We start from the raw sequence: 16,832 nt of genomic DNA, 5'->3' as shown, positions 1-16,832 counted from the left end.
CAAAGTAACGATCGTAGCGTTTCATTTGTAACTCTAGTTTAACTACCAATCTAGGAGGAGTAGTGCCGTTACACTACTCATTCCCATCAAAAGTAATTTAACTACTTGTAACGCTCGTTCCTTGAAGTTATATACCCAACTCTGGTGGCAGAGGTCTGCGCTTTCCCAGTGCTTTTCTAGTTGCATCTTTTTGAACGACGACATTTACTGAATTATTGAAAGAAAAAAAAAAAAACTGTTAAACTGTCGGCGATGACATGATTTTAAATTTCTGTCTTTTACCTCAATTTCTGATTATTATCAAAACGAAACACAAAACACTTAAAACTGTGCTATTACATTTGCTAACAAATAACATTTTTTGGCAGCCTTTATCTTCTGATTAATTTCTACAACTGTCACACATATCAAAGCTGTCAATAACTGCTAACAAGTAGCAGGCAGGCTGTGGCCAGTTGATAGAGAGGCCATCTTTCAACTGGAAGATTGCATCTCTCCCTGTCCACATGTTTAAGTGTCCTTGTGCGAGACTGCTTCCATCAGATGCCTAGTGCGCCTTACACATGGCAGCCATGTCCAATGCTTCTGTTTAAAGAATGACTCTCTGGGGGAAAAAAAAAAAAAAAGTATGCCTTTTGTATTGTTTTGTACTGTAATCTATTCTATTCTATTGTCATCTAAATAATATATTGAAAGTTAAAGGACTGATGTCTCAGCAGGTTTTACAGAAGTTAATACACACATCTGTCTTCAGTGGACTTGACTGCTATCACTTTGTCTTTACTGGTATTCTTAAAAAAAATCAAGATCAACAAACACCAAGAAAGTGGACCACATCAGATCTTTCACTGCATGGCTTCCTGTCAATACGAGCAAATTTCAAAATATTACTTCCAGTCGAAGAACCTTTGAATGGTTGAGACCATAAATATATCTCAGACGTTTTGTTACATTATGAGGTACCTGTTTTTCTCAGGTCTTCTGAATTAAACCTGCAATCTATTCCTGGAGTCACGGACAAACATACAGAAGCTGCTTTTCATTAGTATGCAACAAGTAATCAGAACAAACTACCTGTAAACTGCAGGATGGCTCCAACTGTGAGTACTTTTAATACGAGAGTCTGGAAACATTTCTGCTTCCTGCTGCCTTCCGGTGAAGCGCGGTTTATTTTTTCATTTATGCTGCACGGCATACTAAACTGTAAGATGTTAACTGTTGCAAGCTATTATTCTTAATGCTTTCTTAACTGTTTTGATGTTTCAGACATTTTTGTGCTTTTTCTTAATCTTTTTTTTTTTGTTGTTTCAATTCATGTTTATCATAGCAAGCTGGACATGTTTGTCAATGTAAAGCACTTTGGATTGCACCATACCAGGGCTCTGGAGCCACATGTGGCTCTTTGACTCTTCTGCTGTGGCTCCCTTAAAGGTGCATTAAGGAGTTTTACAATCTTAAAAATACTTATTTTCCACCATAAATATGTTACACATTTTTAATGATGTGTACAACGTGCCCTGACATATTCATTGCAAGTACCTCTAACAGCGCTAAATTGTCACTTGAAAGTTGCAGTGCCGGTCCGGCACCAGCATTTTTTGGGGGAGAATTTGAAAGGAATGACGTAATGCGCGCTCCAGCTGGTTAGGTTTCGTTTTGTCCGCCATTACTCCGCCAGATGCTTAGTGAGCAACAACTGAGCAGGAGCTTCCAGAAAGTAAGAAAAGACTGGCTTCTAGCACTGCCACAACTCCAGCACAGACTCCACCAGGTAAAAGAAACTTAAATCTTACTCAAGCGCTACTAAACAAGCGAGGAAGGAGTCCCCTCTTCCATGCACCCAAGCCACAGGCACAAGTTTTTCACTAAGCTACATTACACCCAAGGCCTGCAGGGGGCGCTGTTTTGCATAAAACATGCAAACTCCTTAATGCACCTTTAAAATATACCTATATAAAGATTTTTTAATTTACACACCAGAGTCATTTTGAAGATGACTTTACTTTCTTGGATTAAAAAAAATACCTAAAATGGGAAAATATGCTGAAATGACTGAATGTCCGTCCTTTCTCTGGCCATGACTCTAAAATCCCTCCCTGTTAAAAGTGCTATGATTTTGTTAATATCATCTTTTCTGTGCTTATATTAGTCATGGTAAATCCTTGTACATATTATTTTGTGAGGATCACTGTTTAAAGGAATTTGCCTCTGAGAAATAAAAAAACATATTCCTATTCGAAATGTCAAAATTATTTGATAAATACTGAAAAAGAAAGATGAAACTAATAAAATCGGGTATAAAAACAGCTGGAAATATTTTGAAATGTTTGCCATCCTAAGTTTTTACAAAAATTTCTTAAAAAAAATACAGCTTTTGTACATGTTTCAAAACCAGTGTATATTTGAAACACTGGAAGCTGTGTTCACCTCACCTTAAAGGCTGAACATGTTTTTTTTTTGGTTTTTTTTGTTTTGCAGATCCAAGTAAATTTGATTTGGTAGAAGTAACACAGATGGCTTCTTCAGTCATGATGGTTGCAGACCGATATACTACACAAATAAAGTTGCCTTGTCTTGTCTTTGTGGTGAGGAAAGTCGACCACACACCTGAGTCAAGCGGCAACCTCTGCTGGTAAAAAGTGACGCCAACGTGGAAGTGCAGAAAAGCTGTAATTTGGGAGAAATTCCAGCAGGGTGCGATGATGCTGGTTTCAAAAAGAGCCCGAGTCTCATTGGAACCCATTCAAAAATGCAGATTTTCGGAGTGCAAATAAACATAAAGCGCCCAGTTTCAGAACATGTTCTGTGACCAGACTCCGAGTTTCACATAAATCATCTGTTGATGTAATTTTATGAGTTAAAGTTTTGCATAAATCGTCCTATCACAGCGCCTCCTCTGATCATGTGATACAGTTACGTGATAGGCTGGACCAATCACATTTACATCTGGTTTCAAATGTTCATTATGGAGACGTCTGGCTCAAATCCTCAAAACGGGATTTCAGAACGCTATAGTGACTTCACGTAAGTTTCATCATCTTCTATATACAATCAATAGACTGAATAGAGCTTAAGAAATTATCAAATCACACTAATGATCAAAGAGAAACGTAAAGCCCACATTAAAGATTAAACTCACTTTCCCAGACTGGATATTGTACTGTATCTTAAATTTTACATCAATTAATTGTAGTGCTGTCAGTTTTAATCGCGATTAATCCATTGAGGTCTGCCAATTGGGTCAAAGAAAAGAACTAGAGGATAATAGTGTTTTTCCTGACGCTGGGACTGATTTATGAGGATTAGATTCTTCATTGCGATTAATCTCTACTTTAAAAAAGTTAACTGTTGACAGTTTTCCATGAATTAATCACGATTAATTGTGATCAATGCGATTAAATTGCGATCAATGCGATTAAAACTGACAGCACTAATTAAATGCAAATATGCCATGTTGAAGACCTTGTTCAAGCCAGAATTCAGTTTTTCACACCTCACCTGCATCAGAACTCTGGGATTTCTCCACAAGAAAATCTCTAATTTGTTCCACCCATAGGTAGAGGATGCTCTCCCCTGCGTGTTCCCTGTTGAAATTCAAATAATCCAAGATTAGACTACACCCTTTCATAGAAACACACCCACACACGGCACACTGCGGAAACAATAATGGGAAGCTTTTGTTGTGGTAGATATCACAGTATCTCATCGTGGAGTCAGAATTTATAAGAGGCACTCACACATAAAGGTCTTCAAGGCTGTTTGCCAATTTGGCCCTCTCAGGGCCTCGCAACCACGCTGCACTGCAAAAACAAACAACAACAAAGGGTTATGAAGCAGGCTTTGAGTTAGAAGTCCTTAAAATACACAGATCTCATTATATTGATTACAAGGCAAAGAGATTTACTTGATCTGGTAGATGGGTGGAGCTGTGCTTGGATAACCATTTGGAAGAATTATCTGACCAAAAAAAAAAACAAGTAAATTATGTACGTCATTATAAAACAGTAACTCCAGCAAATAGACAGTACTGACTGACTTGTAGGAAATAATTCTACGTACCTGTAAACACACTGTGAGTTTTGGCTCGTCTGAGCTGCTGGATATTTTGATGCAAAATATCATGGATGCTTCATCAATCACACACCACTCATCACCGTAGATGGAGGACAAAGCCTCCACCTCTTCGATCTGAATGAAAAGAGACATCAAATTTAAAAAGTCAAAAGATTCATCCAATGATAACTATGGATTTGTGTAATTATGCCAAGGCCTGGATATGTTACATACAAAAATTCTTCATATGCATTGGAAAAATACAGGAAATCAGAATTGAATAAAATTAAAACACTAAGAAGCTGCACATTGTCTTCCACATGTTTCACTGTTTTCAAATCATAGTAGAAATACATATCCACTGACAGATGCTAAAGTCTTGTTTTTATCAGTTCCATGTGTGTATTGGACTTTGATTGGGGGAAAAAAAAGGCTGGAGCAAGGAGTCTTTGAATGTTTTAAGATAATTACGAAGAACACAGACATAGGACAAACTATAAGATATCTATAAGACAAGAATGTTTTTTTGTGGTAAAATTGACTATTGCAGGGCATTACAGGCAGATCTCCCCTCCTAGAGAAAACTACGCACTTTAGACATTTTTCTTATTTCGACATTTTTTGTATTATTTTGGTGCGACTGTAACACAGAATACTTTAAACAACACTACAATAAGCATTCAAGAATATTTTTTTAAATCCAGTCCACAGATAACAGAATCCCACAGAACAAAAAAAAATAAATATAAAAAAAAAAAGAAGTTGTCATGTTGTCACCCTTGGTCACCCAGCGCTGTGACTGCAGAGTGTGTGACTCTATTCTGTGACCATCTTGTGTTTGTGCTTTCCTGCTGTGTTGTCAGCACTGTGTTGATGTGTGACCTCGGTGCAGCACGCTGCACCTGCTGGGTTTCAAACAGTTATTTGCATAAGTGTTAATGACTCCAGGCACCCCTTGAGCACCACCAAACTGTGTGTGTGTTTCTGTGTGTGTGTGTGTGTGTGTGTGTGTGTGTGTGTGTGTGTGTGTGTGTGTGTGTGTGTGTGTGTGTGTGTGTTCCCAATTAGTTCTTGCTCTTCTCATGAATTCACATTGACATTCAAGCCTATACGATGCTTGTCACGCAGCAGTAAGCCGAGTGTTTACACGCTCTCTGCGGGTCATTAAAAAAGACAATGCAGAAGACCGGGAGCTAAAGAACCTAAAAGTTGCGTGGCATGCCTGAAGTTAAAATTCCGAGTTTGTTCAAGATATGAGGTTTGAGCTTACTTGGGCCTGCAGATCGCCTTCATTCGCCTGACTTACGACACCCGCCATTCAGTCATTTCATGTTTAATGTCAGAAGCAAGAAAAACGGTAGTAGATAGTGCACACGGAGTAAAGTCCTGCACATGAGCGGCGAGCAACGTGTAGAAGGACTTCCGTGCGTGGCTTGGTTATACGTGCTCTGACTTCCGGTTTTCTTCACAATAATCCCACAAAGCAACGACAAATAGAATAATTTTAAAATGAGTCACTACACCAATGAGTTTTAGTCACATTTTTACTATGTTGTTTATATTACATAATTTTAGATGAAACGGTTGTGTTATTTGAGTTGTAGGAGGCTTTTAATGCTCACTTTAAAATTGACGTCTTGTATTTTGAAAAACGGGAGTACGTCCGCTCCACGATCAGCTGATCTCAATGTAAACAGTACACAGGGGGGCTTTGTGTGTGGCTGGGGAGACATGGGGATATAGAGCCGGCAGCGCGTCGTCGGTCCTCTGTTTCGCCTCGCTTGAGGATGCTGAGTGTGTCGGACAGCGGGAAGCGTCGGCAGAAGACCACCGTACTGTCCGCCCTGCAGTAGACCCGCGCCAGGGGCTCAGGGGGGCTTAAGACATCACATGCTCCAGGAGGGCCCGCGAGAGACCCGCGGTGTGTCTGTCTGCACACTAGCTTCTTGTTTCGTATTCACCCCGCTGGACTGGACGAGCTGAAAGCAGTAAGTGTTGACTGTTTGTCCTGCTTGCAGATCAGAGGCTGATATGTGTTTATTCTCAAATCAGGAGACACGCGGTCTTGTCTGCAGCATGAATGTAACACACACCTAAAAACAGTCTGAGTGAGGCAAGAAGACCAGTCCCTAATTTTGTGCCCGTGGTCTAATTTACTAAAGTACACATGCAGCGAGGAAGGTAAATTAAGTAAATGCAAACTGGAAAAGTACTGAAAACTCTTAAAGGGGTGTTACAATGCTGTCAGAAATTAATACCGATTGAAAATTACCTTTCTCAGAAACGTATGTGCTGTTTATTGCACATTCTCTCAGTTTATTCAATTGTAACATTTAAAAAACATACCTATGATGAAATAATTCAGATACAAATATGCCCTTTTCTAAAGAGTAAACTACAACAGAAGTGCAGGTAAAGAATGACTAGTATACCATGCTGTAGGTGTAATCAGTTGTGATTTTAAAAGTTGCATTGTAAAAATGCATCCTTCAAATTGTCCTCAAGCATGAGTGAATGTACATGCTAACTTACTTGCACAAGAATGACTCGTGAAAGTAAAGTTTCTTAAGTGAAGTGAATCATTTTCACTCATTACTTCCTGGTGTGGTAAATGCATTTTAGTCAGAAGTTCCACTTGTGTCAGCTGTGTTGTGTTAATATGTCAGCGCTTCAGTTAGAGCATTTCAAATGGGGTCTCTCCCCTCCAAAGGATCACAAGGTAAATGGGAGGGCTGCTAAGATGATTAATGGGAGACATGATAAAACAAGTCCTTTGACCTAAATTGTGTGCTGCTTCCCAGTGTTTGTCCGGAGTTCAAACGATTGGCTCTTTTGACATCATCAATCTGTTTTTCACCTTCAGTCACTGGATAACTTATAAAGTTACTCATGTTGTACCTACATGGATGAAGTACTAAGAGGGTTTTGTTTGCAAATGTTTTTTTTTCAAAACTGCAGTAAGCCATAGAGACAAAGGCTGAGTAACAGTGTCACATGGGTGTCAGTCTCAGGTAAACCTGTTTCTGAACCTGTCCCAAGGTTCCCTCCTATGACCTGCAGACGTCATCACTGCATGATCAGATTTGTCTTGACATTTCACAATGATTCAGGGATCTTTAAACATGTCCATGTGACATGCTGTAGTATTGCACAAAGCAGGCAATCTCATTCTGTGTTTGACAGCAGGCAAAGAATGTCACATGGATTTGTTTCTATGCTGTGTAAAGGAGTAACGCAAGACTTGTTTCCTTCCTGTAAGGCTGGTCTGATGACTGTCAGCTTCAAATGAAAATGAAAGTTTCCTTCTTTACTGCGTTGACAGTTGCTTCTTTTTTGCGGTCAGATAAAAAGAACGAAACTTGTGACTCTTTTGTCACATGTTTTACAGAATGTGAGATGATCCAATATTCAGCAATAGCATATTCTTTTTTTTCCCCACAAATTGAAAGCATTGACAAGCCATCACAGATTAAGTTCATACTTGCAATAAAAGAAAAACTGGCCTACAGTAATTGGTGGGCAAAAGGTTTCTGTGTAGAGTTTCTACAAAATGCAGCTACACCCTGCAAAAAGTGATCACTGAAGTACCATATGTTTTTAACTGCATATGCTGCATGCTACATAATGCCTCATTAGATGCCTGTGATTTTCTGTTTAGTTGACAGAAACTCTACAGCTATGGCATTTGGAAAAAAAAAAACACTCCATGCTTTTCAAATATAGCCTACATTCGTCCCTTGATCTGTCTTCTTTACCACTTTATCTAACTTAAGGTCACTGGAGTCAGTTCCAGCTGTGGGGAAACACCGTCTTATTTACACATGCAGGCATTGGGCTCATGTTGTCCACATTAGATGGTTATCTTCCATAATAGATATCATTGTAGTACGGTTAAAAAAAACACACACTTTAACTCTAGGCACAAAAGTTTGTACATTTACCCAAACTTTAATATTATTATGCCAGGAATAACTTTTCCCCTCAAATTAAAATCTTGTGAAACACAGTTTTGTAAGAACTGAAATTATTTTTTTCTGCCTGCCAGTAACTTTAAAGGAATAGACTCCACTTTCAGAGTTTCTACAGATCTTTTTTCCTTCTTTTTTTGCTGAACGTCTGTTTTGCCTCTCAACTTGTTAGAGCTGAACACAACAAATTACACCACAGAAAAAGGAAGAAGTAAAAGGAAGCGCAGCTAGTTACTCTGGAGTGCACCAAGTTGTTACTAAAAGTTCTCGATCTTGATTTGAATTTTAATGCCTCTGCGTTCGTCACTGTCAGCGCAGCACAGCTATGGCTGATGCTCCCCACTCACTGCAAAAACATTGGCAATTTAAGTCCGAGGGGGGTCTCTCTATGTGTACCACGATTTTTTTTGTCTTCTAGAATGAGCTCCAGTTTTATTTCACAATTCAAAAACAGACATTTTGAGCTGAATTAAAATTGTCTGTAGATGTGAATGTTGTGGCCGTCTGCCCCTCAGGGTCACATCATTAAAGACGTGATGCCTCTCCACTTGGCTGATCAGATTTCACTCTGTGCTTCAAGTTCAGTGCGCTTCATTTTTATTTATATACAGTCCCAATTGCAACATAGCAGTCTAATGGCATGTTTACAGACAAGAACAGCCTTTTTAAATGAGCAAGTTAAGGTACAGGTGGAAGAAGAAAAAACTCCCTTTCACTGCCTCCACAGAAACAAACTCACAAGTGGTGGCTTTCAGCTGCTTAAACAGTAGTAAGAAAACACCTTCTTTGTGCCAGAAATGTGCCAACTCCTGAGCATGTTTTTGATAACAAGCATACAACACGAGCAAAAAGAGTTGAAAAAGCCTGTCTGATGGTTTCCTTTGCAGCAATCAATGGATGAGTTGGAGCCAGAGGAGCAGTTCCTTCGCTGTGCTCGGAATGGAGACCTGCCTGGGGTCCAGAGTCTCTTGATGTCCGCCGTAAGGGAGGAGACAAAAATAAATATCAACTGCAAAGGTAAGTGATTACTGCATGAGGATGATAACAGCTCTATCAGGCTGGTTAAACAACACCTGTGCTGTTTTCACAGGTAAAACCAAGTCTAACCTGGGATGGACACCGCTTCACCTGGCTTGTTATTTTGGACATAAAAATGTTGTGGAGGAACTGCTCAAGGTAGAGCGTTTTTTTTTTTTTTTTTTTTTGAACTGTAAAAACACTTGCAGTGCAGTTTTGAAAGAGCAGCGCTACTAACGTGTGTGTGTGTGTGTGTGTGTGTGTGTTGTTACACCATGCAGGCAGGAGCAGACGTTAACTTGCCCAATAACATCGGAGACACACCGCTGCACAAAGCTGCATTCACAGGAAGAAAGGTGAGTCAGTGTCTCAACAGACGTCAACATTTGAAGTTTCTCTCCTCGCTTTGTTTATGGCTGGAGACGCTTGTTTGTGCATTTGTCTGTCAGTTGAATCAGTCCATCAGACAACCAACCAGTCAATTCCGTATCATTCAGGAGGTTGTCATGCTGCTGCTGCGCTATGATGCATGTCCTACGGTCATCAACGGGTCAGCACAGATACCCAAAGACGTCACACAGAATGAAGAGATCAGGAGCATGTTGGAAGGTGAGAGAGCCAGTTTTCATCTGGGGTAACCTGTTAACATTAGTCCATAGGTGTGTTTAATGTGTTTTCTTAAGGCATTGTGCTTTCTTTTCTCCCTCGTAAATGCCATCCTTCCACCAGCCGCTGAGAGGACAGAGGAGCGGAAACTGGAGGAGAAACTCCTGGAAGCAGCGAGCGAAGGAGACCTCTCAACGCTAACTCAACTGGTTCGTGTTGGTACTTTTTAAGCAAAGTCTGTGTCTCAGTCTGTTTTGCCAAGATTGGTGAATGTGATGCTCGTGAAAAATGTATTCGTCACTGGGTTTTTTCTGCTCCGTCTGTCAGTGTTAGCTCATTACAGCAGCTGCTCAGTTATGTAATAGTAGCACTCACACAGTGTGAACCGAGGTTTTCTTGAGATTTCTTGTGTTTCTGTGTGGAGTTTGCATGTTCTCCCTGGTTACTTTCAGAACCAAGAAACATGTATTTGAGGTGAATCGTCAGTCTTAATTTCCCGTAGGTGTGACGGTGTTTTGTGTGCTCCTCTGCTTCCTTGTTTGTGCCCTGTGAGAGCTGTCCAGGCTATAAACTGCATTTTGTAGTTCCTTTTGCCACAATTACCTCAATCTGTCTCCAGCATCCCCAAACTGGGAGCTGGTTAGAGTGATGACAGCTGGGCTACACAGAGTGATAGATGCAGGGTCCAAATGGTCAGTGAGACATTTCTTCTTGACCTTGTCTCCAACCATAGTGATTGAGGTCAGTTCACCAGCAACACATACAAAACACAAGAAATGGTGTGCCAGAGTCAGTTAATATTGCAAAGGCAAACCAGGAGATGTTTCCCTGTACTGGTTGGTTGTGAACAACTCACTGGATACCATGAAATAAACAGAATGATGAGGCAGAATTAGGAAAAAAAAGACTTTAATTCACTTCAACCCTGTTTTCAAAATAGCACCAATTACAGCACATTTATCTCATGGCAAAATGACATGATAAACAACAGCAGAGAGCAAGAGCATTTTTACAGGCATATACAGAGAAAGACAGAAGAAATGGGATGCAGCAATGACTTTCAAATGGATTTATGAAGAGTAAAGAACACATACATTTTAAGTACTCTACATGAGGTCCCTCGTCTCAAGTGTTGTCAAATGCTCAGATTGGTATACAGCCATCAATGCCTCATAAAGCACATCGAAATAATAGTCTATAATGTCACAAGAACAGGTTCTGCACATCAATCTGTGTCTTTAGAAAGAGTAAACTTGCCTGTAGAGACATTAAGTAGCAACAGGAGCTAAAGCATGTTGAGGAAACCATTCCAGATTTCACTGTTTCCAGCTATTCATCACAGTGTGCAAAGCCAAAGAGGCATGCTTCATTTCTCTGCAGAATAATAACAAACAGCTAGATATGTGAGCCGGGCAACAAATCTGCTTTCTGCCCTGTGTGTTCGCTTAAGCTCAGCAGGAAGAAGCCTCCAGACATCAACTGCACAGATCTGCTGGGTAACACCCCGCTGCACTGTGCAGCTTATCGAGGCCAGAGGCAGTGTGCCCTGAAGCTGCTCAAGAGCGGAGCCAACCTCAGCATCAGGAACAAGAATGGTACCATGCATCTGCCAGAGCTGGCAAACATGAATGACTGGTGATATTTATTACTTTGCTCTGTTTTCTTTTTTCTTTTTCTTTTTTTTAAGTTGACCAAAGTACCATGAGAATATCAAAAACAACAAGATTTAATACCATCAAATGAATAGTGGTCCTATTAACATGGTCCTTATTGTTGCATCAGGGACTTTATCGGACAGACAAGCAAGTTTATGGCATCCAGACACAAAAAACACATCTTAAAATTTTTTATATCACACTGTAGCACTGGTTGCATCAAGTCAGAGTAAGTCAGGGATGTATTTAAGCCCGCAGTCTTTTGGTGCGTTTAAGTAACGCGATTTTAAAGTTCATCCTTTGACAAGCAAGAAGACAGTGTAGTGGACGACCAGCTGATATAATGTGCTAATCTCTCCTTGTAACGTCTTAAATTAATCCCTCTAACACCATGATCCTTCTTTAAATTCCATCTTAATAGACACGTATCAGTACAGATAAAAGATAGTCTCTCAATTGTCAGCCTATAATTAGATAGGAATGACTGGGCTGACAGAAACAAGCTTACCATGATACAGTATCAATCTCAACTTTCTTCCTTTTTTACATTTTTTGCTTTACACTGTAACGTTGGACATAGGCTACTTTCTAATCACTGCTGTAATTAAGACTGACGGCAGTGGTGAAAAACGGATAACAGGAATCCATATTCCCATTAACTTCAAGAGTTAATGGGAAAACTGACCGTGCCCTTCTCAGTCTGTATATTGTGCCTGAATAAAATCTGCTGATGAATCTAAACGGTGTTTTCAGCGGCTAAGCTGCAGCCAAGCCATAGCCGTTGTTGAAGTCTTTGCTATTGTTGTCATGACAGTGCAGGGCTGCCGTGCCGGAAACGAAGACCGAGCACATTCATGTTTGGCAGGAATATTAATGATGTTTCTCAGACTGAACTGAGAAGTGAAACTGCCGGTAGCCTAACAAACAAAGCTTCTTTATATCGCTTTTTAACAATAGGACAATTACCAGGAGAGAAAATTTTGAATATCAAAGTGCTTTCTAAAAGCTGTGATCCCCACATCCCCCTCGCACCAAACAGAAACTTCTCCAGGAAATGGTGACAGTTTTTAAATGATTTCAAAAGCTCAGCCTATTTTCTTTCATGTATATGCAAAAATAGGGACCACCTGAAGAAGTAGATACCATTTTCCAGAAGAGTTCAAAGATTGTAATTAATTTTTCCATTCGCACTGGACATTTCTGTTTCTGTGAAGCATGTAACTGTGATTGCATTAGAAACTCAAGCTGGCCTGCATTCGCATGTGAATGAATCTTTTGATATTTATAATTACCATCTCCAGGACTTCAATACCATTCAGTCAAGCAGTGTTTTTCTATTGCTGTGTGCTCGGACTGTTTGGTGAAAGGCTCCACTTCTTGTTTATCCGCAATCCTCAGACCAGACGGTGTTTGACCTGGCCAGTGATACAGCAATGAGGCAATTTATTGAAGGCAACGCACATCGAGTGAGTGCTCGGCTGACAGCCAGCTCCCTGAAGTCCACCTGATTTGTTTTTTAATTTGGTTTTTCATCCTGGCTCGTGCTTCTCATCTGCATCCCTTGCAGGGTATGACCCGTCATGTGAAGAAATACGAGGGACTCCTCTGGAAGGTACAGTCTGGGGAAGATTATCTCTGGTTGCAGGGAGAACCCAACCTATTAGAGATTAGGAAAACAGCAGCAGACTGCAGGAATTACCCCTTGCAGTTTGAAAGCTTTTCAACACCCAGCAGCTATAGGAAACTCACAAACATTGCTGCAGATTCAGCGTCATAAATCGAAAGTTAAGATAACCTTCTGACACTTTAGCTCCATAAAAACAATACGCTTTTCTTATCTCCCCAATAATCCATGAACCAGTAATATTTGTGCCACTGTTTCACACTAGGAAGGATTTTAAAGGTGAAAGGCTTCATGAATTAGAGAACAATGGAAAAAAGATGACCCTCCAAACTATTACCTTCTCTATATTTAAAGGCTTTTTTTTTCTTGTTAACCTGGTTAGTTACATTCATCAGATCATGAAAGTAAAATAATCCATAATCCCAAATATATTACCTCAGAAATATTTATTAAGAGGAAGCCATTATTATACACTGAGAAAGAAAACTTGAAACTTGTTTTCTGAGTGTAGAATTAACTAACAAAACAATCCTTTTTTTTTTTTTCGTAATAATTATTATTCCTTAGTTTTTACTTGTTCTGTACTGTGAAAGCTACTGCAGGCTCTACAGAAAGGCTTCAGGCTCATTGTCATGCAATAATGGGAGCGGAGAGCTAAAACAAACAAAAAAGAAGACAAGTATAAGGTGCCCTGTGTACAGGTTTAAAAAAATAATACGTGAGCTGCTCCTCCTAAAGCTGACAGCGAGGAGAAAAAGTGAAAACATAATCTGCACCTCTAAATAGCTCATGTTTAAAATTTTTGTGAGTGTTGATAAATTTCAGCAGGTTTTGCAGTATTTTTAATTCCTTCTAGTTCCAGTTTGTTCCTTCTGCTGTGCTTCAGTCAGCAGCAGTGGTGCAGAATATGACTGGACAAAAGCAAGGCTGAAACGTTGACATTTGTGCTGGTGGCTACAACACAACCCTAAAGGGTTGGTACGTGCTTTTGTGTTTCTGTCCAGATGAAAAGTCATGGATCCTGTATCGAATCAGAGCCAATCGGATTTTAACCACTGCACCATCATGGAGTACAGTCACAATGTCATGTAAAAGCCTTGATGGTCAATGAGACAAAGATAAATGTATATGATTATAAATGCAGCATTTCATGAAATGAAGCAGGAATAAACACAAAGAAACTGAAGTTTCAAGAAGGTAAGTTAAAGTAAGCTTGGTTCTACCTCCAGTACAGTAGTTTTCCAGTACATTATTTAGAATGAATCCAACATGAACATAGTTTACAGTCATTTCATATAAATTAAAAATATATATTGTTATTCTTGAATATCTTGTTTACTTATTTTAAAACAAGTAAGCCCTAAGGATAAAACCGGAAATGGTTCCGTAAACAAAACAAAAAAAGGTCTGTTGGATTTCCCACATGCATTTTCACATGCCTGAAATGACGGTGTAGTGTCTATTGGTCATCATAGAAATACAGTCAAAAACAGTCTTCACCAGTGTCAAAATTGTTCTTAATGTCTGATGTTTTTTTAATAGAAGTCATTATTAAAACCATTGAAACTGTAATAAAAGAAAAAAAAACACTTCATTTTAATAGTTAATTTGTTATGAGTGTACAAAATAATGCTAAACCAAATAACTTTTCAGTTATATTCAAATCTTTACAGTGCACCGGTGTTGCTTGGGTGGAAACATCATACATGTATCTTCTATCTCGCTTCATCCATCCAAACTCAGGTTTGGATGGATGGTGATCCCAGCTCACCATGAGTGCAGGCAGGGTTCCGTCTGGTCAGGTCAAAGGGCAAACACAGAGAGACCAACACACATCCACATTCATACCCAGGAGCAACTTAGAAACACCAATTTGGTTTGTGATTTCCTATAAATAGTGCTGAAATAAAGAGGTAGCCAATGTTTGAGTTCTGTGAAAAGCCCTGCTGCTGTTTTCCACACAATGCGTTCTTTGAATTGACTACCTCCTAATGTCTGTGCTGTCATAAAAAAAAAAAAAACAACACAATCCAAGTGTGATTATGGCAGCATGATTGTGTGCACATAGCTTTGGGAAACCTCAGAGTCTGATCTTGTTTTGGCTTCCTCATCAATGTAGCAAACAAACCCACATTTACTATAGCTCCCTGCTGTGTCTGTTTGTCCTGTGCTTTTTTTTAAATATGTATTTGTAGCAGTTGCCGGGTGTTTCTAAAACATCAGGTGCTGGCTAGTGCGGTTTCAGTCACAATGTCATTGTGTTTTGATGAGCTGATATGCTTTCTCTCTCTCGCTCTCTTTTCCTCCGCATTGGAAGTCAAGACAGACTGATTACTAATACAATCATAGGGTGCTGATATATTGCTTGTGTTTTATTCTGCAGAGCTCTAGATTTTTTGGCTGGCGCTCCTACTGGGTGGTTCTTCAGGATGGGGTTTTATCCTGGTACCCAAAACAGTAAGATCATCTCTACCCTCAGCAGTATTCATTGATTCAGAGACATGGAAAGATCTCAGCAACATATCTATGGTATATTGCACATTTTCCAATGTGACAGGTGTCAAAGGTGACAGATAAAAGAGTTAAAAATAGGAATTTGTCCTTTATAGCTCTGCTGGAAACCTGTCATTCTGCACTTAGGTCTATCTTTAAAAAAAAAAAAACACACACTTCTTTGTCTCTCTCTCTCATGTGAAGGTCAGATGCAGCTGCTAATATCAGAAGACAAGGCTGTAAGTCTCTCACTCACGCTCACTGTTCGGTAAGCCATTCTTTAAAACAGTCCTATATATATATCTGTGTTTTTGTGTGAGAACAACTTTCATCAGAGCGACATTTCTTACGGTTTTCAGGTACGTGACAAAGACGACTGCTTCTTCAGCCTCAAGTGCTTCGATGACAGTATGCATCAATTTAAAGTATCGCCAAAAACTGAGGCAGAGACGACAAGAAAAGTGAGTTTCATTCTTCCTCAAGCTGTGATACATAATATACTGTTGCCCCCTGTCACACTGAGGAACTCGCTCCGCCGAGGTGCGTGCTTTCACACACAGCTGTACCGCCATTCAAAACTACAGAGAAGAGACAGTCACATTTGGTTTTACGACATGACTTTGTGGCTTTACGAAATGCGTTTTGAGATGATGGGAAATCAGTACGCCACAGTCCAAAGCTGTCAGAGATGGTCCGAAACGATGCTTCAATTCTTGAAACATGTTTCATATTTTGTAGCGGACTGTTGTGGAGTGTGTGTGATGTGGGATTTCACATGGGCAGTCTGAGAACTATCTGCCTCATGTGCCAGGAGTCCGAAATATGCAGCATCTGTGCGTGGTAACTCCCGAAATCATACGAGAAATAAACAGTGAAAGCAGTCATAGGAAAAGGAAAAATGCCGTATCAGTTCTAACTATCTGGACCTGGTGTGCTCTCGGGCTGATCTCACAATATTTGGTCAGACTGTTGCCGCTATGAAAACACATCATGAAGCCATGATCTCACCTGCAAGATAGAGCAAATTACGTAACAAAACTATAAGTGAGGCCCTTGATAAGCATTACAACAGTTTCACAGTGGCATGCAAGCTAAAGTTAAATTACTCAACAACTTATCCTCCTCTTCCTTGAGTCATCCACAACCTCACAAACTTTGTTCTCTGCTCAATTTATTTATTCTTTCTCATTATCAGTCAGTAGATATGTGAAAACAGCATAAGTTCTTTGACGATGTGAAATAACTTCTTCCAGGTTTATATCTGCTGTACAGTCCGGGTACCTTTCCTCCTCAAAATCACAGATAGAAATGATGATTCAACTACTTTTTAGTCTGTTTTACTCATGCATATGCGGCCATGTGGGAATTCGCATGGAATTTCATCCAAAACCCCTTTTTTTAATTAGATCAATCCAC

General features: G+C 39.8%; 2 protein-coding genes across 3 annotated transcripts in view; one reads left to right on the top strand and one right to left on the bottom strand.

The window, feature by feature from the left end:
• Positions 1–5,462, bottom strand: part of impact (impact RWD domain protein) — a 39,617-nt gene extending 34,155 nt beyond the window's left edge. The window contains exons 1-5 of the mRNA XM_030083263.1: positions 5,324–5,462; positions 4,060–4,188; positions 3,905–3,957; positions 3,738–3,800; positions 3,499–3,584 (exon numbers count right to left, since the gene is read on the bottom strand). Of these exons, the coding sequence (XP_029939123.1) occupies positions 3,499–3,584; positions 3,738–3,800; positions 3,905–3,957; positions 4,060–4,188; positions 5,324–5,371 (379 nt within the window). The 5' untranslated portion in view covers positions 5,372–5,462. The remainder of the gene's footprint in view (positions 1–3,498; positions 3,585–3,737; positions 3,801–3,904; positions 3,958–4,059; positions 4,189–5,323) is intronic.
• Positions 5,463–5,760: 298 nt separating this feature from the next.
• osbpl1a (oxysterol binding protein-like 1A) overlaps positions 5,761–16,832 on the top strand; it is a 37,868-nt gene continuing 26,796 nt past the window's right edge. For both annotated transcript variants that reach the window (XM_030083451.1, XM_030083450.1), the window contains exons 1-12: positions 5,761–6,041; positions 8,909–9,038; positions 9,112–9,197; positions 9,320–9,394; positions 9,536–9,647; positions 9,768–9,853; positions 11,095–11,239; positions 12,698–12,765; positions 12,867–12,911; positions 15,307–15,380; positions 15,621–15,684; positions 15,776–15,877. In XM_030083451.1, the coding sequence (XP_029939311.1) occupies positions 8,915–9,038; positions 9,112–9,197; positions 9,320–9,394; positions 9,536–9,647; positions 9,768–9,853; positions 11,095–11,239; positions 12,698–12,765; positions 12,867–12,911; positions 15,307–15,380; positions 15,621–15,684; positions 15,776–15,877 (981 nt within the window). In that variant the 5' untranslated portion in view covers positions 5,761–6,041; positions 8,909–8,914. The remainder of the gene's footprint in view (positions 6,042–8,908; positions 9,039–9,111; positions 9,198–9,319; positions 9,395–9,535; positions 9,648–9,767; positions 9,854–11,094; positions 11,240–12,697; positions 12,766–12,866; positions 12,912–15,306; positions 15,381–15,620; positions 15,685–15,775; positions 15,878–16,832) is intronic.

The sequence above is a fragment of the Salarias fasciatus genome, chromosome 23, assembly GCF_902148845.1.
Source record: "Salarias fasciatus chromosome 23, fSalaFa1.1, whole genome shotgun sequence".
In the NCBI taxonomy this organism is placed as follows: Eukaryota; Metazoa; Chordata; class Actinopteri; order Blenniiformes; family Blenniidae; genus Salarias; species Salarias fasciatus.
This window is presented reverse-complemented; position numbering and strand designations above follow the sequence as displayed.